This window comes from Platalea leucorodia (genome assembly GCF_965183815.1).
Source record: "Platalea leucorodia genome assembly, chromosome: 6".
Lineage (NCBI taxonomy): Eukaryota > Metazoa > Chordata > Aves > Pelecaniformes > Threskiornithidae > Platalea > Platalea leucorodia.
This window is the reverse complement of record NC_138828.1, coordinates 61,694,893-61,720,343: the sequence shown is the minus strand read 5'-3', so window position 1 is coordinate 61,720,343 and position 25,451 is coordinate 61,694,893. Positions and strand designations below refer to the sequence as shown.

Below are 25,451 nucleotides of genomic sequence, written 5' to 3'. Positions count from 1 at the left end.
TGTGAATCGTTTCCTGAGCAAGGTATGAGACCTAGCTTGAAATGAGAGGCAGCACCATGCAGGCAGCGTTACAGTGCCTTCCCCCATCAGCACAGGGGAGCTGCTTTGCCGCCTGATCAAGGGCAGCGGGATGACCTCTGCGCTGAGCAACAGTCTGCTGTGCAGCAAACTGACGAGGCTTTCCGAGGCTGCATTTCAAGGAGACCACGTGTATTCTGTGGTGGGATTTCTGTGATCACATAAGAACGGTGTAGCACAAAGGGTAAATAAGTTGGCATCCTGCCTCTAAGCTTATGCAGTGAAATAACTCCTTTTAAGGAACTTACATACATGACTATGTAGGCGCATGTATGCATTCACAGATGCGTAAACACACAAGAGAAAATCCTACATTAGACTTTAAGTTTTGTTTGGAGAATTTTTAAATATTTATTATGGAAAGAAAACTTTAGATCAAGGAGTTACTGAACTTCTAATACAAGATATGAGGGCAGTGCCTGAGCGGCAATTTTTTTCATCTGAAACAAATGCAATTTCTTTGAATTTTCATCTGCTGAAAGAGTATTTTGTGATAAGATGTCCTTTCAGGCTGTGATAATAATACATTAGTAATATTTATCTACCAGTAATTTAAGGTTTTAATATATTGAAGGTGGTAGATATAAATATAGTGTAGTCATAGATAGTCGTGTGTATGGAATACAGAGAAATCTGGCCGTTTTTAATATAGGCAGTGCTGTTCAAGACAACTGCTTTATCCCCTTACTGGAATTTTGGTTAAAGAAGGATAATAATAGGTAGAATAAGAGAACCCAATTTAATCATGGTTGTGCCAGTGCAACTCTAAAATAACTCCACTGGCCTGATGCTACTCTTATTAATTTAGGTTTTGTATCAGAGAGAGGTTTTTACTTCCAAAATCTTTAGTCAAAAGGGGGGTAGGGCTAAATCACAGGTAGCTGAAAGCAGGGAGTGTAGCAAGGTAAAGAGGAGGGAGCCCCGAGTCAGTGCAGAGCACCATGTGCATGCTGCTGTGTCAGGCAAGGAGGAGATGTACCACATGCAAATCTTGTAAGCCGCCCCATCACCACCATAATTACATGCCTGCCTCTGTCTTTGACCTGGTCTTAAACTCCCTTTATAAGCATCTGCTAATGCCCATTGTCGGAGACAAGATGCTGTGCTGGACAGACCTTATGCCTGACCGGCTACAGTCATTATTGTACAGAATCTGGATCTAGAAAAAAAAAGTTATCTTTACAGACTAGATGTACCAGGCTGTTCAAAATACACTTGGTGCCAGAAGCTGGAAAGACTAGCCAATGGCAGGACTTCCACACTGGGCTTAATCCAGAGTCATGCTGTTGCTAAGTGTCAGTTTTTGGGACTGATCAAATAGCTGAACAGATCAGATTTCAAATTGTCAGAGTTTGCAAAATAGTCTTGTACAACCTGCTCCTAGCATTTGCTTGGGGTGGCACAAGCAAAGTCTTCAGTATAGTAACATGTATCTTTGCTATGATTAAACACTCAAAAATGTTTATTAATAGAGTCCATATCACTCTACTAGCAATTGAGTACCTTCACAGTCTCACCTTTGCTTTATAAATCTCCAGCTTTGTCCTCCAACTCACTGTTATCTGAATCAGATATTGAGACAAGTAGTTATTATACTGTATGTATGACAGATAGCTATGTTATTTGTAAAATTATTATTTAGAGTCTCTAATTAGTAAAGTTTTACAAAACATTAAAATTAAATGAGAATTAATGACTAAGAGCTTTATCTGGACAGCCTTAGTTTCAGAGAGCTCCCCAACTGAAGGGTTTGCTATTGGCAGGCATTTCTGAAGCCTAGACCCTTTGATGTGTTCATATTGCTAAAGACCATTTGCATTTCTTACAAGCTACAGCACTTCATAAAAGTACAAAATAGACATTCAGAAGCATATAGAAGTTCAAAGTTAAAAATCACTGACAAAATAAATGGCTTGTGCAAAAAGCCTCCAAAAACCATTTTTAGCATAGTGGTTTCAATATATATTATCTGTTAGTATTGTTTATTTGTGTTGTACAAGATTGATGCCTGACTGTGCAATGTAGGAAGAAATGACTGGCACTTTAGAGTATTTGTAACAGAATCCCTGACACTGCCTGAGTTTACACTCAATGTTTATTCACAAGCGATCGCACTGACTGGATTTTATTAGATTAAGATTACTTTTAAATGCTTGAGAACCATTGAATAACCCTGTGGGTTTAATACTTTTAGATGAGAGGAGTTATCCCTATTTGTGGAGTTATGCGCATCAGTTATGATATATAAGATAAATGAGAAGCAAATGCAGTAAGATCGGACGTAGTGAGTTAGACCAAAGGAGCCCAATGCTCCTCCTGTGACCCTGGCAGTTTCAGATACGAAGAACGCATCTGATGACGAAAGAATAAGAGATCACAACAGCGACAAAATGATAAAGATTATATCTTTGTGTTTAATAATCTGTGAGGTCCTTTGCTTCCATGAATTTGTCTAGTTGCTTTACTAATTAGCCAATAGTCTTGGTACTTGTAACAACCTTTCCAAGTCTTGAGATAGATTATTGCCCAGTGAAATGCCTAATCCTACTAACTTCAGTGGGAATTTTGTATGAACAAGACCATGCGTATTCAGCCAAAGAAGAGATCTCAAAAACCAAAAGTGGAAATACCTGTGGAGTAGGGGTACCTAAGAGCAGATCTCCCTAAAAGAGTAACTTTATTCAAAACCATCATTGTAATGATCCATTTTTGTCTTTCTGTATAAAGAAAGAGAGGTTAACTGTGAAGCCCTAGTTACCTGAATGTCCTTATTTCCATGGGGTTATTAAAATGGAGCCATACTGAGAAATAAATAAGGAAATTACAGTGTTCAGTAATTGAAGGAGCCTAAGGTATGGAGTCTAATCTAAAGGAGTCCGGTGTGTCACGCAGGACTTTAATCTAAGGGTTGTTTTATTACCAAGAATTTTACACACCTACCTATGCCAGCATGACACATCTAGAGGATCTCGCTTTACTGTCATAATCAAACATAACATAAATCATGTATTTATAAGTGATTTTCTTAAAATGAAGGACTTTCAATCTTTTTATTTTTTTGTACCTACTGTTGTTTAATAAAGGCCCCACAAATTCTAGAAAAGGAGATCAGAGGAAAAATATTTTCTTACTTGATAATAATCCTGGTGGCTAAATTCATAGTCTGTACTGTTCTGGCAAGACAAAGTTATTTGTTCTGAAGAAAATGCTTATTTTTCTTCTTCATTTTCCACCCTATAATATTTCTGATAGCTCAGATACTGAGAGCAGTGAGCAGTGTTGATCCTCTTTTTAGGAGTGGTTACTGGTAAATGTTAGGAAAATGATAAAATCACATTATTGCTTGATAATGGTCTTGATTTACTTATATATTTATTGGATTACATTTAAATGTGATGAATTATGCAGTGCTCTTGAAGCAAGTTATTGAAACATTCCCGTGTGTGTGGTCCCTAATTTGGCATATCAAGACACTAGCAAAGTTTGTATGATGATTTACTTTGAAATGCAAATCATTTACAACATGGGATTATAAAGAATTAAGCAATCTGTGGTGAGCAAAATGAGTGCCATTGAGTTCAATGACATATCATTTAAACCAGAAATATGCGGCCATAACAGAGGTCCAAGGGACCTTAGGCAATTATTTCATTAGGCAGTTATTTATTGTGCAAATCACAGACGAGGGGGCTGGAAGGGATCTCTTGAGGCCTTCGGATATGTCCTCCTGCCTGAAGCAGGATCAAACATACCTGTGCCATTCCTGACAGAAGACAGTCTAGCTCTTCATGAGCTGTCTCCAAACCAGTTAAGAAAATACATAGGAAAACGGACTGTACAGCGTACTGCTGCACTATGTCTGCCATAGCACTACTGGTAGTGCTTACTGCAACATATACAGACACTAAATAAACTCAACAGAAATGACCAAAGGTAAAAAATTCCCTGAAAATTTCCTTGTTTAGAATGAGTTTCAGTAACTTTCACTAGTCTATGTCATTATTCATAAATTTCTCAAATCTAGTTTCTGCCTCTTCATCCTTTTACCATGTCAGGAAGCCGATCTATGCATCCAAGAAAAGCATGTATAATATAAAGCAATAAATTCCCACAAAAGATTATTTTACCATGTATGTATGTCCTGCAGAGGAATGCTTGTTTCAGGTGAAGCTTTCCTGCAAATACGCGTTTATGAAGAGTCTGGTAGCTTGTGTTATAGCTTTCCCTTTAATCGTTTATTTATGAATGGGAGGAGGAGACTCATGTGCAGGATTTCTCTTACTTACCTGCTGATTTATTCTCATATAGGATATTCATTATATTTGAGATTAATATAATTGTCAGATTTGTTTAATGTCAGCCATGAGTTAAAAATATTTTCCAAAAGAGAACAGAAGACATGTAGAAGACACACAGATGATCATATATTCATCCTTTCTTTGGAAAACAGCTAAAATGCAAATGATCTCCTTACATTCCACCTGTTTTATTATGAATTTTCTATTTTATGCTTTCTATAATCAACCATGTAAAATACTATGTAATTCTACTGAACAATTCTATTGCTGGTGTATTGTTCCAGCATTAATACCACAGTCAGCTCCTCATAGTCATTATGTAAATCATTTCAAATAAAAGAAAGGAGATCCCCAGTTGTGGATTCAGTAGTGTTTAACCATATGTAGGTATAGAAGGTAAAAGATGACTTGCAGAGAAATATCTTCACAGGCTTTGAGAAAGGCTGATAGTGTCTGGCAGTGCAAGAAATGCAAATGAAGTCAAACCCACATTTTCAGCAATCTTCTACACTGCCGTTGAGAGTATAGCATCATAGAAGATCTTTATCCTCCATTAAAGGTCATTGTAGCTCATTGGGTATCATTGTGAAAATAAGAGCAAAGAGTTGGGGAAGATGGCTAAAGTGATTTGAAAGTACTAATTTGGAAGACAGTCTGTAGTTCAGTCCCTGATTGATGAAATTGGTATGCCAGTTCTGGAAGTTCTTCAAATACTATTTTCTGTTTGTGCAATGTATTAGTCGGAAATTGAACATAGTTGTTTCAAGTATATCTCCTTCTCAGATAGAGTAAGTAATTAGAATATGTATTGTCCTTTTTCAATTACTAACTCCTCAAGATTGTTAAACTGCAAATTTACTATTACCTTAATATATATCATCAACTAAGTGTGGTTAGCAAGTAGAAGAAACTAATAAAATCTGGAACAAGGAAACAAAATATAGAAAAATGATCACAAAAATATTTTACTCATAAAAAGATACATCTGAAAGTTTATAAAAAATGGCCTTTTCAACTGGATTATATAATCTTTACTGAAAATAATGCTTAGGTGAATCATTAGAATTGGAAAGGGTAAGGGAGAACAGAGGCAAGATCAATCACTCTTCCTTTCCATGTCAATCACTGTTTTCCTCTCAGACGTTACATAATCCATCAAAACGAGCCAGTTTTGTGAATTATTTGGTCATGCTCAATGACTTTTAGCACAGACTCCACCTGGAATTCTCAGTTTTAAAAACTGTTGTACTGCAGTGCCTGTAAGTGGGTGGTTATAGCTAGGTAGAAGTTGTCTGTTTGTGAAACAGTCCTGTAAGAAATCAGTTGAGATTCTCTTACTTAGGCAAGGCGTGGTTGAGTTTCTGGCATCCCTCCCTCACATAGTCCTGTTGTTCTGGGTTTAATGCCCTGTTGCAGCTGCTTTCCTTTGCCAGGATTGTTATTTGGTTTCTTCATCTTTGATAACTGTTTCTACAGCAGCCAAGTACTATTCTGACTGTGCAGCGATGTTATTTAATAGTCCTCCTCATTTAGCATCAAGAAAAAAAAGTCTGTTGCAAAGAAAACTCCTCCTTTATTAGCGCAGACTTACTGCACTGATAGCAAGCAGCACCTCTCACTTCTTCTGTCAGGTTCAAGACTTTTTCATCTTCTGGTGTAAAAGTCTTCACATCTTTCACTTGAAGCCCATACAGTAGGCTACATTTATCAGTCATGCTTTTCCAGCTGGCCCGACTGACTTCAGCAGTTTTGTAGTCACCCAAACTATGGCCATGTTCCACCAAATTTAAGGAAGGATATGACCTAGATTAGAACTTTGTGCCTTGTGAACTTAAATAGAAAGTTTAGAGGAGGGAAGGGCAACTTTACCGGAGAGCCGACAGTGCTTGCAGAGCTCTTCCATAGCTTTGCAGCACTGCCAGATGTAAAGTCCATAGGAGTGTTTACTGGAATTTCTTCAGAACAAGAAGTGTAACTGGTGTAACTTGTAGTAGTAGTGTACTAGCAGAAGTGTAACTTCTTGTTCTTCAGAACAAGTACTTCAGAACATTAAGTGTATTTAATGGGCCTCCGCTGGCCTGTACTGTGAAATACCTGTGTGCTTTTACGAGCCTTGCTTTCTTGTGTTTTTTCATAGCAGGCCTCTGCTTTATGCCTTCTCAAAGGCTACAACATACTACTTCGTTTGCTTCCAGCACTTGAATCTGCAGTTCAGTTAGGAGACAAAATGTCTGTGACATCCCGTTGCTTTATTGATTGTCGCTGCCTCATTACCTCAAGTGCTTTAGTAACGTACCCTGATTGTTTTCTCTTTGGTCTAGTGATGTCAGAAAAAAAATAGTAAAGCTACTGCAGTACACACAACTTAATTGTTAAAAATATTTTCCAGTGTTGTACAGCTTTTTTTCTGCTTTCTAGGTAATTCCATAATTTTTTGAAGTGTGAGTTGACACCTCAAGATGAATTAGTAGGATTTTTGCACGTATCTTTGTTACTGCACTGGCCCTTTTTATGTCTTCTGTTATGCATTTTTGCACAGCCCACACAGAAGTCCTCTTTCAGATTTTACAAGAAGTTTTTCTTTCACGTTAATTTTGATTATAGTTGCAAATTCTTGTCCTTGCAGGCTTTGCTGCTTTCCAGTGCTTAGTTGTAATAAGCTTTGGTGTTCTGTAGAGATATTTTTCAGACTTAATTTTGGTGTCTCTAAATGTGCTGTGTCTTCAGTTTCTCCTGTCACATCATTTAATTGTATGACAATAATTGTTTGTAAATTGTCATGTTTTCAAGCGCTTTTCCTAGTTTGCTTTATTAAATGAAAGAATTAGATTTTGTTGAATTCTTCCACTTGTGCAGTTTGCAGAATGCAAAATTCTCCCCCTGTAGAGATTCCGCCTTCAGCCCATGGTGCAGGTAAAGCTCCCACTGGGCATTGGCATTTGCATGCAGATGCATTGGCATTTGCAGTGTTTGCCACAAATCATAGCTGAGGGATGCAAGGACACCTAGGCACCCAAGCTGCAATCTAGGGACCATTTGCAGGATTGGGAAAGGATTCCAAGTCAACCTAACTCTTCTTTTTTCTTGAAGAACATCTGCATGTAAGGGTGCTGTGTTCCCAAGGGGTAATGTGGGGTTAGCTATTAGGATACATTATGAGATAAAATTCTGCTTCAGAGTCCTCACTCATACCATACTCACTCGATTTAATGAGTATGTAGTGGGGGTTTATTTATTAATTTATTTATGGATTGAAGGATTTCGTCCAAACTCTGTGGAAGTCAGTAAGGCATCAAAAGGTGCTGGGTTTCAATACATGTCACAAGTGTAGAACTTCATTTCAGATCCACTGAGATTAACAGATCTTTCCATTAACTTTGCCAACCTTTAGATCAGAATCCCAATTTGTTTCATGTAAGCATATTGTACACGTAATAAAACTAAGAACTCTCAGAAACCAATATTTGTTTTAAATTGGGAACACAATCATGTGTGAATAATCAAAAGTCTCTTGATATTTAGATACAGAAACTGCTTTTCCCTTCTGTCATGTCAATTCCATACTGATATTTCCCCAAAATTCTGTATTTTAACACGAGTCTTGACCCCTTGGATTTTACTAGTTGCCTCATTTTTTAATGTATATAAATTGACAGCTGGGTGTTATTGTTAAACCAATAGGTGGCACTGGTTAATCATATTAACAGTCAAGATGCAGGGTATTTTATAAATAAGATGTCAGTGTGAAATGTGGCCAGCTATTAAGCATTATAATTAAAAAAAATACATATTCTATATGTGTTGTTTTAAATTTGTCATCTTACAGAACTGACAGTAGGGAGCATTTCAGAGAAATAGGCTTTAAAACTACACCTCATTTTAAATCAGATACTGTTTGATTTTGAGCTAAAAAAGAAGAGCTAATTGCTGCAACTGTAAGTTTTAGGCTTATAATTATGCCCTACATTTTGAATCCTGCCTCAGATAGTTAGGTCTTTTGTTCTGAAAATGTGTTTGTTTAAATGTTCTGATGTAGACCACAAATTTGTAGTCATATCCTGTCATTTCTTCACAACTGAGAGACACATTTCAAGATTACTTACTATTTTAATGTTATTTTCCATTATTTTCTCTGATTTTCATGCCAAGCGGCCATTCCTTTGGGCTCAAATGCTCAGCCCGCTGTTGTATTTATTTTTTTAAGAACCGAGGAGGCTGAAGAGAGGGAGATGCCACCAATGTTACTACGCAATATCCTGGTGGCTAGAGCGCTAACCTCTGAGCTGAAGGAGCGCTCCGTAGTCCTGCAGAGTCGCACACACTTTCTGCACATCCCGCGAGAGAGCTCCCACCATCAGGCTGGGTGAGGACAAGCAGCTGTGTACGTCACAGTAATGTTGCAGTATTGTGCTAGTCAGAATTTATTTGGAGGGTTACAGTCGGTTGTGAGTTTTAGTGTAATGAATGGCCTTCAGTCTGTCGAGTTTCTCATTTGCCTTCTTAGAGAGCCAGTAGAGACCTGAAGGTTGGCAGTGTTGTTTGGGGAGGGCACACTGGAAGAAGTGACCCAGACCGATCTGTTCCCATTCCTTAAAAAGAGTCTTGCGGAGCTTTGAATGCTTATTCTAATGCTGTCTACTCACAGAAACCCTAAGCAAAGGAAATGACAACAGAGTCTATGGAGTTAATTTTCTAGGAGAGCAAGGGTACTATGTAGCTCAAGTAATTTTTCCCTGTCTTACCAGCTACATGATTCAGACTCCTTGCTTGCAAAGTGCTCTGAGATTCTCAGATGAAAGGCACTATAGAAATGCAAATGACTTATTATTATGGTATTATTTTCAGAGACAAGGTTTCCATAATATTTAGTGACATTTGTTACCTACTGGTATTCAAAGCTTTTCGTTTCAGGGGTAATATACAATGCTATTGTGCATTATTAGTAAAAAAGTCAGTTTAAAAGGAATAATTCAGTTGAATAGTCCTATGTGACAAGAACATACTAGCATTAAGAGGTTTGGCAGCCACTTCCTTACTTGGTATTGCTGCTAAGTAAATTTTAACCTTATTATTTGCATCATATCCTTAGATAATTCAAGTACAGAAATTCTTATTGCAGTTAGTAGACAATGGTTATAAAATACTCACATTTTCTATTATTGCAATGCATTAAAAAAATCCTATGGCTGGAATCTGTCCTACCCATCCAGCAAATCTAAGCATTTAGAATACTTAGAGGAAGCAAATAGCTGGATATCTTAGTGGATATGCATTCAGGACTAGACTGGAAGATGTTCTCAGCTCATCCAGGGCCTCAGACCTCCATAGCTGCACAGAAGACTCCGGCATGATGTGATAATAAACATATCCGTGTGCATTTGTGCAGGAGACTAAGCTAGCAGAGAAGTAGGCTGTGAAAGAGGTGAGGTCAAGACCCCCAGCAAGCTTCTGTCCTGACCCACTGCAAAGCACAGGAACACCAAGCACAGAGGGTGATACAGAAATTGTTTCTTCTGTGCATACAAGGAGCAGCTCTTCTCTGGGTGACGGGCTGGAGATGAAACCTGCAGGCAGCTCTGTGACCCCATATGACATTCATTTCTGTGGTACCTTGAACAGCTGCAAGGGCAGCTTTTTTCTTCTTCTTTTTCTGCCTTGGTCCTTCGAGGTTCAGCTGCCTGCCTCAACTTGTTATGTCAGTCAACAATTTTCCTGCCGGCTCCCTCGAGCTGAGTAATGCCGCGTTCCTCTGTCAGTCAAACTGTGGCAGCACAAACACCCTCCTTGCTTAGGACTTTCCCCTGCTTGGGGGCCTTAGCTTGCATCGTGCTTGGGTAAGGTTACTCATGGGTTACATTACTATGAACAGACTCTCAGCTTGAATGCGCTGCTCCTTTGAGGGTGGCCGAGTGGGGCTCACTGTCCCCACATTGGCACCCCTTGTGCAGCACACGATAACAGGATGGGCCTGAGCACCCTCCTTATTCAGCTGCATCGAGACTTGGTTGAATACGAGTTGTTGTGTGATTGCAGCCCACACGCGTGAAACAGCCATTCCCATCACTGTGGCTGGACTCAGACCAGTACAACCACCAGCAAGAAGAGAAACTGGTCTTAGGGCAGAATATCTGCTGCTTGAAAATGGGCAATTTCCATCAGGCTTCCATGTTAACTCTTTCTGTTCACTTGCATATACATTTTGAAATTTTCTTCAACTAGGCTATTTTCCATGACTTATTTTATCCCAGAGATGATGTTTGGCAACTGTTTGTAAATACACATCATCTGTTTACTAACACCAGAATGTAAAATGTACTTCCCCTATTAAAAATAAAATAAGCGACTTTAATAGCAGAACAGCTTGTGTTTGAAGGTCAGACTTTGGCATGGAAATAGTTCACGCTGAGAAGCAGCACCTTGGAGTACTCTAATGAAAACTGGCAGTGATTTGACTGAGCTACAAGCCTTCAGAAATCACACCTCACACAAACAGTCATGCTTAAACAGCGATTGCCCATTATTTGGCAGAAATAATTTGTGGCTAATTCACTTCTGTCCTCAGCATTACACTGGGGATGCACAGGGAGAGGGAGGGCTGCGATGGTGTTCTCAATCAATTCAAAGTGTAGGGGTAGGCAGGATGGTGTGGTTATGGACTGGCTCAGGAGGCAACCATCTGCAAGAGTTAGCACTTGCAAGGAGGATATGTGTTCAGCAAGTCACTATCTCGCTCAAGACAGGGTTGTTTTTTTGGTTTGATTTAAATATTGGCGATGAATTTAGGGTTGGAGCTTTTTTAAGTCTTGTCTGAACGTTTTTGCAGATGTAGTTTCATTCCCACAGTTTATTGTGAACTATCATTTGGATCTCAGAGTATCAGAATTAACATTAAGAGGTGTATAAAGCTCATCTCACAGCTACTGTCTCATTTTGGCTGCTAGAAGAATGCATTTAGTTAATCCGTTCATCTGCAGCAGCAGCCTGGAAGGTGGAATTTGCCTGTGTGACATTTTTGTTGTTAGGATCTGCCAGCTTCACAGATTTGCTGTCACTGTAAATCAGGTTAGATTTTATTTAATTAAAGCAGCTTATCTGCCATCCATACTAATTACTGTAGTTCATCTTAACTATATGCACTTCTGTTTCCTTAAAGTTTCACAACTTATTACAAATACAGAAATTCTTAAAATTCGTTAATGTAAGCACCAGACTCAAATTCCAATTATATAAGCACATTCCATTAGATTTGAAGGTAGGAATAAAAATACAGAATGGGTATGCCAAGTTCTAGATGAAGGAATGTTTTATCTCTTTCTATTTCATTTATAAGGTATTAGAAATGTAGCACTACCCTCGCAGTGTGGTGTTTCATTTTCTGAACAAGACTCTACAAGTTAGGCTGCAGGGAGCAGCACCATGTTCTAAAACTAGAGCCAGTGGGGTTCTGCAGGGTAAGTCAGTCCTATGGGCATAAATGGAAAGCAGCAGAATACGGTTTTATCTGTTGTATACCTCAGACAATGTGTTTCCCATTTCCCATTTAATCATGTTTACTCTTAACTTCTGCCCTTTTCCAATAACTTTTTTTTTTGTTCCTTCAACTTAGCCTATTGTAGTTCCCTAGTAAGACCGTTCTGTCCGCTGTCACATTGATCATTTAAGTAACTGCAAACAATAACTGTGAATTGTTGCTTCCCTAATAACAAAGCTGTAGTCTTGACTAATTTCAGTTTAGAGACTCAAGAATAATTTTGTTTTAGCTCAGTAACTGAGTAGTAAGTTGGTTTTCAACAGTTTATTCTACTCAGTTGTGAAAACATGATGCTTTGTGTTTTCATAGACTTGCATGCCAAAATTAACGTGTGTTAACACAAAGAATATAGAATATATCATCTTCTATCACTGACTGATCTAAGGGCCTCAGTTACTGTGAAGGTAAAAAACCCCCAGTATTTCAAATGAAGCAAAGTACGCAGGTAGCTTTTATCACAAGGTACAGCAACACCGTGCAGTACAGTGACTCCAAGCTGGCACTGAGAAAAGTTGCTTTGGAGCCAAGATAATATTGCTGCATCGGCGCAGTGCAACCCTCTGGCTAATTAGCCTTGTTAGCTGTGTACTACATTCTGCAAGAAAAGGTTGACTGAGGCACTAAAGTATGAGAGAAAATTAATGACTGTGGATTCTGAGGAGGGAGCAACTCATCCGTCCCTCTATGCCTTACATACTAACTGAGGCAGCTCTGGGCTGAGAGTGTTGTTTTTTGCACTCCATTCCTAAATATTTGTAGGATGCGCCTGTATTCATCCAGATCTGGAATACGTTTCTGAGGTGAATCTCTTGATCATCACTATCTAATATACTCTGACTGACATCATAGAGCAGTCTTGGTGTGCATGAACCGGGTTCCTTTTGGATGAAAAACAGGAATATTACTCCAGGATCTCACCTAATTCACTCCAAATGTTTGTGGGGGGTTGAGCCCAATCCAAAGTAAAATCCCCTGAAATACATCTGGCATGGATATTGGGTCCTTGGCACTAGCTGTTTTTCTCTAGAGCTTTGCTCCCAGTGGTCCATGCAATTGTAAAAGGCTTCCCAGGCACTGTACGAGGGGCCTGGATGACTAAGCCAAACCTGCAGGTTCTTCTGAGAAACAGGATCACTGCTGGTTGCAAGGGGGACTCAGGAGGTCATCTGGCCTAACCTCCCTCTTGAAGTGCTGCCAACAGTAGCTTAGTCAACCATGATCTTGTCAAGTCTTGAAGAGCTCCAAGGGCAGAGGAGCTTCTCCTAGTGTCCAGCCTGAACTTCCCAAGCTGTAATACGTTATTGTTGCCTTTGTTGTACTGTCTGACACTGCCACAAAGAGCTTGGCTCCATCATCTTTGTAAGTGCCTTGGAAATAGTAGGCTGTGCTTAGGTCCCCCTTACACTCTTTGACAGACTAGATAAGCCCAGATCCCTCAGTCTCCCCTTGTAGGCCATGTGCTCTTGGCCCCTGACCATCTCAATAGCCTCTCCAGTTTCCTCCCCATCCTCCTGATTTGGGGTGCCCAGAGCTGGGCACAGCACTCCTGGTGCGGCCTCTTCAGTGCCCGGGAGAGGAGGGTAATAACTTCCCAAGAGGGAAGTGAGGAGAGAGGGAGCGAGGCCACACTCCTCTGAATGTAACCCAGAGCAGGGTCTGTCTTATTTGCAGTGTTCAAATTGGATATATAAAAGCTGTGCACTGCAGATTTAGGATCTCACCTTGAGTGGCGTGCCCACAGTCAAATAGAAAGCTTGCAATGGAGCAAGGACTTAACTGATGCTTCTGGACCAGTCTTTGTCTTCAAAACACATTAGCATGTTTAGTATATTTTAAAACATGAAATCATAAATACATAATATTGTTGCACTTAGAGAGGATGTGTTATGAAAACTACTACACCTTTGACTTTTTTCCGCATCAAAAGTTTGTGAAGGAAGAACTGTGGTAATTCAGATAAACTGGATTAAGTTCATGGCTGTACTTTTGAGCCTTTGTGGTATAGCCTTTTTACCTTGATGCAGATTTCGTAAGAAATAATTTCTCTGTAGGTGTTCTGGATTGTTTTCTGTTTATAAAGTTAAATGATAATTATAGCAGCACACATTTATGTAACATTTCAAAGGTATATTTAAATATTAAGAAGTATATTAAGATTTTGGTGTAATTAATTAAATTACAGATTTCACACTCTCCTAGAATTGTCAAAATACGAAAGAATATAAATCTGTGACCATGATTCTATGAACAGACCTCTGACTTAGATGTATAAGCTGGGGCTCTGATAAACAAAACATTGTTAGATTTGCACACATATTGCTGGTTTACAGCAATATGGGGATTGTTAAATCAGTTTTAACCTATTGTTTTGTTTCAGTGCAGTTAGTTATACAAATATTGCTTTAACTGCAGTAGATGCTCTCCATCATTCATAAGTCAACACCATTTATTTTTCATCATGTGTCACTCCAATCTAGTAGTTTACAACGGTTGTGTTTTATTTTTTAAAATAACTTAGCAATGGTGTCATCCCTCTGTGTCCAAACTCAGTCGACACTAGTCACAATCTCGACCTAGCAAAATCTATCACATATCTTAGACTAACTTGGAGAGACAATAAAATTTATTATCTGTGCAAGATTTCATTACTAACCAAATCTACTTAAAATTTGACAGTGTGTTTCTGGAGTGATATGTTTTATATAAATGTGTTCAGATTAACTTGGACAGACAGAACTTAATAATAATTTTGGCGTCATTGTCATATTGTACTTTGTTATCAAAACAGATGTCATTTTTCATGGTGAGAATAATGTGATGTCAGAACTGCACATTTAGTATGATAGCAGGAATCACCTGGACCAAAAGATACCATAAATAATGCTATTAACAGCTTTCTTCCCTTTAAGGTACTATCAAATCAAAGATGGTGAAGAAAGTGATAGTGTTTGACACAATGTCATTAATCATGTTATTGATTTATTTCCAAGTATAGAGATCTGTTTCATCCTTGGTATTATCTCTTTGTTCCAGGGTGTTTCTAATTCGTAAAATTCAACTTCCTGAAAATTAAATAGAAGGCAAATATAAAGAAATTCTGACTGCTGAATTACAAAATTAGTTCAGCTGCGCTGTATTGAAATATGCTGCAATATTAAGATGTGTATGAAGCCTAATGTTGCACATACAAACACATAAATGTGTTTGTACAACATACAGTTTGGAGATTAAATCCCAGCACTTGATTTTCATTAGGTTTTTGTGTGTGTGCGCGTGTGTGTGTGTGTATGTGTGTTTTAAGGGCTCTTTTTTACATGACAAACCTGTATCTCTAACTAAAAGAACAGAGTTCATATAAATATTTTTAATAACATCTTTTTCCCCAACACAGATACAATAGCAGAAAGGAGCGCCCTAAGAGAACATGTGTATCCTAAGCTGAGAGAATTCTGCAGGGAAAACTATGGGCTGGAATTTCAGGTAGGTTTTGTTGTGTTAAATCTTGTGTTACTTTTTCTTGAAATTAGCTCTATTTACAACAGATAACATTTTTAAATATCATTGGTAAAATAGAAGATTGCAAAAAATGTATTTCATGTGTTAATTATACTGAATTGATGTACTTAAATTATTTTACAGGCAGATTTGAGGTAAATTCTGAATAGATTAAAAAACCATGGTTTTACAGTGCAACATTGCACTGGTGGTACAAGCAATATGGCAACAAACTGATGACTTTCACATTAGAAACTTAATGAAACCACCTCTATTGTAGATATTCAAAGTATTTAAGAAGAAATAATGTTACATCTGAATTACCGTGTTGTACTTCTAGAAGCCATACTTACATTAATGCAACCTATTTCTAATTTCATGTAATCGTCATTGAAGTAGCACCATCTGTATATTCACATAATTGTTACATTATATCTACCGTAACTATGGGTTTGTCTTCCCCTGTAGTGTGGAAAATAATTTAACCAGGTGAATACTGAAACTGATTACCAAAATGAATTGAATGTAGAACATTTCTATTGTGATTATATACTATGGAATTTGCTTCCTTTAATGTCAATTGTAAAATTCCCATTGCTTCAGTCAGTTCATGTTTTCCTTTGTGTTATGGAAGACATAGACCCATCCACATCTTTGGTAAGAGCCAATTGGTAATAAATACAGTTGCATTTGACCTAAAACACGTGAGTTTGGCATCACAGTTAAAGTCACTGGTACTTTTAAGCCAGGTATATCCTAATTCACAGTCCAGTAAAGTCACCCAGTAAAGTCCCATGTACGTCAGCAGGCCTGTAACTGGCTCTCTGCTAAGACAAAGAAATCCAGCATGCGATCTTGTAAAAATGTTGTTCCATTCTTCAAAAATTCTGGTTCTACATCCTCAAGCCTTCCTTACATACTGGTATTGACCTCCCATCTTAGTGACCCCAAAAACTCAGCTCTCCAGAGTGTAGCTGACTTGGAAACAGCTAATGCCTTTTATGCAACATCCTGTTCCTCCCAGTGTATTCTTGATGCACATGCAGCTGGCTTTTAATCAAAATAACAAGTTCTTAAATTAGGATATTTGTTTTTAATTCCCTGAGTCACAGTGGAGTTGCTGAATCTGCACGGTGGCAAATTCCAGAGTGATTTTTGATTATGGCTATAAAAGAATTTCATCTGAAGGTCCTAGCTCATCAGCTGATTGGGAAGTCCCAGCTGCAGTGATACATGCAAGGAATAGCAAAAGATATTTAAACAATAAAACATTTTTCTCCTGTTACTACCATGTGATATTAATGGAAGAAATAAACTCTTTATTTCTCAGTCATCTTTGAGGACACATCTCAGTGACAGGAGGGAAATGTCTCTTCCAAGTCGATCATAATCCACTGAATTCTTTGTGAGAGGAAAGATGTCTTTCTTCAAATGGATTGTAATGTAGTCTCTAGGGGAGGAATAATTAAGTTTATTCTAGTTGATATTCATGGAAGCAAATTATTTTATTCTATAGTTTCAACACCAGGAGCATCCGTATGTGATGTGAGGTCTGAGAGACAGCTCTACTGACACATGTCTGAAAACAGCTAGAAAGCTATCGCATTTCTGTGGAAGCAAAGTAGGAAAACTTGTACAAAAAATTACCAAGGGAAAGTAGTAAAGCATTTTGGAGGAGGCTCTGAGGCAGACTTTATCAAAACTGGTTTTTTTGTCTTTTCCATTCCTGATACACTGAGTTTCTTAGGTTAGCATGCAAAATCAAGACTAAAGTTTTTAGTACAGTGGTGTCAAGAAAGTAGTATCTACTTTTCAGATACAGGGATAAATTTATATCTCCCTGTACAGAGCAGAACACGTAACTTCTCATCTTGATACGTAATCTTCTACTGACCAAAGACGACTACCACAAATGCGCTGTAATATAGGGTGTCCTGAAGACACCCTCCTCCTGATAAATTATGACCCAAATGAAATGCATTTGAGTACATGCATTGCTCCAGCTTCCGCTGAGTCATCTGGCTGCACTGATAAGTGTTTCAGTTGTTGCAAAGCATGAGATCTGTCAGGCGTCCTCAAGTTGGTGGGAGCTGTTAGGGAACATAACCACCATGTGTGTGGAAGCAGAACGGAATATATTTGATCCCTCTATGAATTTGTTTGCTCGTGGACTTCCTTTTCCATTGAATGAGAAAATATTTCTGAAAAACAGGTATTGGTGAAGACAGAAAACAAGTAAGCTGAGAAAAAGACTTCCAGAGTGCATGGTGTTTTGTACCTGAAATACAGTATTATTTTAGGGAGGTCAGAGAGGTTAAAGAAAATAGTTGTAATATAAAATTTTTGGAGGATAACTAACCACAGTTAATTAGCAGCACACTCTTTTCTTCTTGGGAACAATGAACTGTTTCAAATAATTTTCACCATGTGATATATGCTAGAAGGAAAGTGGAATTTTGCATGAATGAAATTTTTAGTGGGTTTTTTTAAGCACTTGGAAGCGATAAAGATAAAATTATTTCGTTTCCTTAGAAAAATCTGTGAAACTGTAAGATTGGTAGGACAAAAGCTAAAATAAGCAAAAGGAAACACTGAATTATGAATGAAAAGCCTCCTTTAAGTGACTAGTGTGGAACTCAACTAGACCAGTGTCAGTCCACCATGTGTAAGTAGCTCTTAACACAGAGCGCTGGTTGTCATCTCACCTTGGAAGCCTTACTGAAAGTTACAGTGGGTGTTTGTCACACAGTTTTTCCAAGTATAAGTAAAAACGTACTTCAACATCAGATACAGTTGTCTTCTTGTTCCATTTCTTTAATTTTGTAAATCCTATTTATTTTAGTTAGCGTAAAGAATAACCGACAAGGCCCTCATTTTGAAATTCTTGGTGTCTTCAGAGGTTTGATGGCTAAAATATGTCCTCTTGCAGGACAAAATTATAACACGTTAAGATACTATGCGCCAAAATTTTGTTACTCCATAAAAATAACCTATAATGTTATAACAGACAGAAGGTAGCCGCTGAGCCCCTACAATATCTGCTATTCCAGAGAATTTCCTCTTCACATTTACAGAATTAATGTGATTTCTGAACAGTTAATTAAAACAGAAATTACTTTTGTTTCAGATGAACTTGAGCACCACAATAAATTCATTCAATCAGTAATTCAGATATTTTTGACTGTATGCTAAGATGCTCTAATTTTCTGACTAGAATACTTAAGTTCTATCATACATCACTCAAGTCATCAGACAGCTGAATACAATGTGACGTTCAATAATGAAGTCGTATAGATAAATAACAGAAGGGAGAGAGGAAGAAGGGAACACTTTTTTTCCTAATGAGAGTAAAAGAGAAAAGGACAGAGAAGAAATCAGTGCAAATGCGGGAAATAGGAAGGCTGTTTGAGATGCAGTTTTGTAAAGCAGAAGCTGCTTGTTCCAGCAAAATTTTGGAACAGAGTTTCTGTAAGAAATAAAGATATTAAGTGTATTTTCTTGGCAGTGTAAGCTACAATGCATTCTATACATGGGGCTATTTCTCTCATCAGTCAGACAGTACATTACCTCTTGTGTTTGGCAACAGTGTGCCTACTCCAGCAAACACTGACAGGTGTCCCAAACTTTTCTGTCAGAAATAACCAACAAGACTGTTGGTAGGGAAATTAAACATGGGCATAAATACTTCTAGGATTAGGTCTTAAACCTTGGCATTTATTGTTATGAGAAATTTTCCAAGGAGATTAACCAACTGTAAACTGGTCAATTTTACATCAACCCATTATTAGTTCTTGTATTAGGTCTCCAGGCTGATTTTATGATCTGTTTAGACAACAGCAAGTTTTGTGATTCTGTTTCTTATGGAAACAGCAGAGTGCTTCCACAATACAAATAATATTACAATAAACAATATTGTAATATATTCATGTCTTAATACAAATTTGATTTTTTTTTTAAGTATCCATTTGGACCTTTTTTTTGTTCAAGTTACATACATGATGTTAACAATCAATAGTAGCTTAAATGAGAGAATAGTAGCATGTACCGTAAGTTCTATTCCAAAAGAAATGCATACATATGACACCTATTCCTTTAAATTCTTTTAAAAACAGTAAGAATTCAGCCTTTTAATTAAAATGTGTAGTGAAATCACACTTCCTCACTTAATTTCTTCAAGTAAGTTTAACATCCATATTCCAGTTTCTTCCAGGAGTTTGTTTGCAACTAATTACCATCACAAAACTGAGTCTGTAGCTACCGATGAAAGGCTGGACAGCAAGCTGTCTGCCATTGCAGATCTATACAATCTCTGCTTCCAAAGTAACAAAGACCAGCTAACAAAGGATGTATGATATTACAGAACCCCACATATTCTTTCTTTTGAGCCATGTGCACAGGATGACTTTGTATCCTGTGGATACAAGTGACGCAGGGTGTCAAGTCGTGGTCTTGACCGTGATCCACAGCAAAACTCCCATTCCTTTCCATGGAGGCAGGATTTTATCAATGCTTTTGTCATTATTCTTACCTATCCACTATATGCAATCTAGTAGCAAATAAAGACTACATCAAATCAAGATCTTGTCATGCTAATCTCTGCAAAAAAATGTGAACATGAAATGAGAGACTGTCCCAGGAGGGACAATCTGGAAGGGAAAATAAGAGGCTTGAATTGCCATTTACCTAAGGAAACCCTGCCAGTCTGTGTAAGGACTGGATTTAGACCTCATTGCCTTTTACTGCACTGCAGAGCAATGCTTAGCAGTACACAAAATGTTGACAAAGCTAATTTTTCACTTGATGGGTAGAAAGGGCATATGATAAAGTAACAATGTTGCATACTATTTTCCAGGTCATAGACTTATACTGGGGAGTTGAAGCAGACGAATGGGACAGTCCTGAGCTGCAAAAGACTCGTATGAAGCTGTTAGAAGATTGCTTGAAAAGTTCTGCAGGTCCATGTTTTGTTGTGGGTATAAAAATAATGTTTTACTTTACAACAAAAATATAACATTAGCTACCCTAACATGCATGATTCAGTAACAAATGTATTCTTTCTTTTCTTCTTTCTAAAATATTTTACATTCCTCACTGCACATTTCCTATACTGCATCCAAATGTTTCCCTATACAGCACTGTAGATTAACAGTGATTACTCAGTATTAGTGGAGAGAAAGAAGGCTCTTGCATGATCAATCCCCATAGCAAGATGGGTTTAGGAACCACAAGGTATGACTGTACTACTGTCACAACAGAAGTATGGACTACTTGTTTAAGGAGGCCACCATTAATTAGTTCTTGGCACTTCTTACACATGCATTATGGGCTGGCCTAGAAGGACTGACTGACAAAAGCACAGCAGCAGCGAAGAACTGTCTGCTGTGATCTGTGTTTTGCTGTTTTGTGTCGTAAACCCAGGACAAGTCAGGATGCCAGGTATTAGAGTGCAAAAAGACTGAGAAGGCTCTGAGTCTTTGTGTTTTTCCTGCTCTCTGCCTTCTCTTTACTGTTGTCAGGACAAGTGTTGCTTTTAGGATTCTTCAAGAGTCAGTAAAGCTCGCAAAAAAGATAGCTCTTCACTGGCTATTCCTATTAGGCCTAAAGGACAGACTGAACCACTTTCACAGGAGTGGTTTATAAAGCTTTACACATCTATTTTCATGTCAGAGAGGTCTTTTTCTGTCGATGAACCTGTTGTTTTACATCAAGCTCAACAGTTTTCAGCTATCCCTCACAGCTTTTACAGCTGAAGCAGTGTGAATTTATGAAGTCATACCAAACGTTGTGTAGGGTTCTAATAACTGAAAGGCACTGGGAGTAGGCTGTATATATAACGTCCTGCCGGGTATCCTTTTCCTCCTTCCAGTGAATCATATACAATAGATTTTACCGTCACTGATTTTTTATTAAATATACAATTCAGAGTAGTGCATTTTTTTTCTCTTTCTTCTGTGCTTAGAAAGATTTGTACCATGTTTTAAGATGAACATAGCTAACTTGAAAAATATTTGAAGACCAGTTTAGTTCATGGTATGCTGATTGTATTAGTTTTCAGGGCACAGACAAAAAATATATGACTTTTGATAAAAGCCTTTTCCCAGCTGCTTAAAGAGTAGCATATCCTCTTTATCTGTGAAGAGTAAGGCTGTTCTGTAACTTTCTGGGTAGATCTAGATAGAGAATCTCTCTAATGAGATTGGCTATTCAGTGGCATGTACTGCATACTTAACAGCATCTATTAAAGCATCAAAACAAAAGACAAGATGATTTGGGAAGAATGTGGGTTTATTTTGTATATGAGAAGTACTATGTGAAACTAGTACTTCTAATCCTACTTAACTAATTTTGTCAATTATTATACTAATTGTTAGTGTAAGTTTTACTAAATTACAAGCATTTTGCTATTACATGTCTTTATTACAAGTTTTCAAGGACTGGTCTGAAAGTAAAACAACATTGGTTCTGTTTACTACTGATATACTACTGATTGTCCTCTCCATAGTCACTTGTTTATTGCAACTGGAACGGTAGTGGAAATGCTTGTCGCTCAGACATCAAAGGACACCTGCCACTCTCCTTTGACAGCTTTAATTCCAACTTGTGTTTTGATGTTAGGCTTCAATGGAAAACACTTTTAAGACCATGCCTTTGCTATACCAAATTTTCTTTTCTATAATATATTTGCTAAGAAAATAATTTAGAAAAGGTAGATTTCTCCTCTATACCTAAACGTAGCTAAGTGAACTCTAATTCGTAGACTTGTCATAGTAAGGCAGAGAAGAGTTCTGAAAAATCTGCAAGACCTTGATTATTTTTTTTAAGGGTAGAATTTTAAAGATTTAGTGATCTGAAACCACAGAATCTCATGGGGACAGAAGGAATACAAAACAGTGCTTGCTGTGAAGGCTGGAGATCACTTCTCTCCATGCCAAAGATTAGACAAAGAGCAAGCTGTAGCATGTGTTGTTCTGTACTTCTATCACACCCTTACAACCATCTTGCTGGCTCTGTTTCATTCACCTGCTTGCCTCACTCTGTTATTTAGCTTCAGAGCCCTGGGAAACAAAAGCCGTCCTCAGTGCTTGACTGTAAAGAGCCTGGTACTTGGAGTACTGAGTCTGGGCTGGGTTTGATGCTGTCATGACACTGTTTTTCACAAGCACACACTGGCCCAGATCTCTGGAGAGTTTGGGTAGCTTCCATCTTACGTGACTAAATTTAGTTTTGTGGGTTTATTTTTCTACTTTTTATCTTCCCTTTGATGAAAAAACAGAGTTGGAACAGAAAGGCATGGTGTTCTTCCTGTAGCAACACCCAGTGTCCTTAGACATGGATGTTCTAAAATCTCTGACAGTGAAGGGAAACCTCGTCATGTACCATTGCTGCATATTTTAGCAGCTCAGAATTTTGAAGCTGTTAAGAACTGCCTGCCTGATATTGTTACTAAGGAAAGAAATCAAGCCAAATCAGAAATTTTAAACAGAACAAAACAGTTAGCAAAGAGGTTGCAGTGAGCCAACAACTTCAATATTTATTCCAGGTTTTCCAAGCATGGGCCAGAGTAAGAGCTCTCCCAATGACTAGACTGGCAAAACTACAGAAATCTCTTTATGCGCATTTGTTTTTTGCTCTGTTGTACCTTAGTGGGATGGGGTTTATTTCATTTACAACACAAATTGAAGATGATTCTATTCCAACAAGCATAATTAGTTTTAATTTATAGTAACATAATTAAAAACTGACTTTGGCACTGCAGGCTTTGGGCAACTTCCCATTTCTTGAGAAAGTTCTATAAAATGTGCCACTTCCATTCAGTGGGTATTTTTTTTTACTTTTCAATTACTGCTTTTTTTAATTCAGACACAGATCTGGGATTAAATTGGACTATTCAGAATTAACTAGCAGATATGGATTGATTTTAGAAAGTGTTTCTTTATGGCACTTTGTGCCTGCATTGTGATATCAGATGGAGAGAAAATGAAATTCAGTTCTTAAATTAGTGCAGTGCATAAGTTGGAAGTCCTAAGCTTTTTTTTCAGATACGAAACAACAAAATCCAAATGAACACATATTCATAAACAGAAAGGAGGAACCAGTTCTGAAAAAAAAAAGGGTAATTCATTTCCTGTGACACTGTCTTTGGGAATGTACAGTCCCCCGCTTACCTGCTGCCTGAGCTCTATCAACACTTGATCCAATTAAGGGAGAGGGGAGTTGTCTGGCTTTTGGTTAGGTTGGTTTTTTTGGTTGGTTGGGTTTTTGCTGTGTAAAATCAGTGCCTATTATACGTGATCATTTAAAAACTGATAGCCTTTGCTGTAGGTAAATACATACCATGCTATTTTTGATCTACAGAATAATTTATCAAGATTTATTTATGAGGATAAAAGTGCTATTTCTGTGGGAAAAATACTTTCCATACAAATTTTATGCAGGAATCATACTGGTTGTCTCCGGAATCTACATGGGGAGATTGAAATGCAGCATATTTATTAAATTGTGAACTGCTTAAACTCTGCATTGCATAATGATACCAAAGCCAAAATATATTCAGTGCATCACTGGAACCTTTACATTCTGCGGGGTTATGTTTCCTAGTAAATTCATAAGATATGGCAATACAGACAGGATGGTAGAGTGACAATAAAGGTTGTATTATCATCCCACAACTAGTACAGATCATGGACAGGATTCATCTATTACAGATCTAGTCTCGACACCTTTAACAACTAATAGAAAGATATAGGTACCTCCAGTAATATCTGAGTCATCTTCTGGGTGACTGTTTCTCCATTAACAGCAAGGAGACACTAGGGAGTTAAGACTGCTAATTTAGGAACCCAAGTAGAGTGCTTGATATCAATTAAGGCCTTGAGCTATTTAGGGTGTCTTTAGTCTATAGTGGTTATTTGCAGAATAAGGTTGCTGCCTTTTTATCAGGGTTCCCTAACTAATACTCCAGTACTAACCTGCTGTTGGTTACTCCTTAGTACAGATGAGAGAACTGGCAGGCTTCTCTGCGCTTCTCTTCAAACACACGCTGCAAGTTATAACACGTGGGTGCTCTCTTCCATCTGTGCGGCACCACACAGTCTCTGCCTGAACTGCTGTTCTTGCATGACTACGTCCTGAAAAATTGTAAAATGAAAGGGAGAAATGGAAATGAAATGTTAGTTTGTCGCCTGAAACGGTTTGCTCAATTAAATATGTTTGGGTTTGTACAAACCTAAGAGATTCTCCCCACCCATCATTCAAATCATCTGGTCCAGAGAACAGTAAAAACATTTCTACCTACTCTGAACAGACATTGTAATTTACATTATCCCTTTCAAATTATTGACAGCTTGTTGTTACTTTCAGCATTAATGAACTATTAAAAAAAACCTAGCATTATAAAATTGGACTCCGGTAGGATTTTAAAAGAATATTAGCAATTTAGAATAGCAATTTAGCATGTCCTTAAATCACCCTGAAATTGAAGACAAAATGTGGTAAATTGAGGAGTGAAATGTTTTTTACATCTCTGGATCTTTTTGTTCCTACAGTACAATGCATGTTTTAATCATTCCATGAAGTACACTGCTACTTGGTTCTCTTTCCTTAGTATAAATAGTTGATAATTAATTCTGAGCGCATTCCAGCTCAAAGAAAATTCCAAATTATATTACTCCAGCTCTGCTGAATCTCCTCAACTCCCATTTCAGTTCCGGTGTTACTTTAGGGTTTATTCCTAATGTGAAAACTGAATATATACAGGTTCTGGAACACTTGAGTTACATTTTGCTTTTGTTCTCCTGGGACAGTTGCCACACGTTTTAAGTTAGGGAGGCTAAAGTCAGTCAAATGTGTCTATAGTAAAACAACTAGTTTAGGGGGAGTGCTAAGCACCCAGTGCTCTTTGGGAATTCAGCAGAAGTTAGACGTGCTTGGTGCATTTCAGAATTTAATTTTCCTCAAGGAAGCAGCTCTATATATTTTTTTTTAAGTGGATGAGGAGAAATAGCTGGAACCAGACATGGCACAACAGCCCACCTTTCCCAATGAAGTAT

At 37.9% G+C, this 25,451-nt stretch overlaps 1 protein-coding gene across 1 annotated transcript in view; it reads left to right on the top strand.

The window, feature by feature from the left end:
* The window catches only part of NWD2 (NACHT and WD repeat domain containing 2), a gene marked incomplete at both ends in the record, with an annotated part of 55,979 nt that overhangs the window by 6,949 nt on the left and 23,579 nt on the right, over positions 1–25,451 (top strand). Inside the window, 2 exons of the mRNA XM_082315162.1 lie at positions 15,299–15,387; positions 20,255–20,371. Of these exons, the coding sequence (XP_082171288.1) occupies positions 15,299–15,387; positions 20,255–20,371 (206 nt within the window). The remainder of the gene's footprint in view (positions 1–15,298; positions 15,388–20,254; positions 20,372–25,451) is intronic.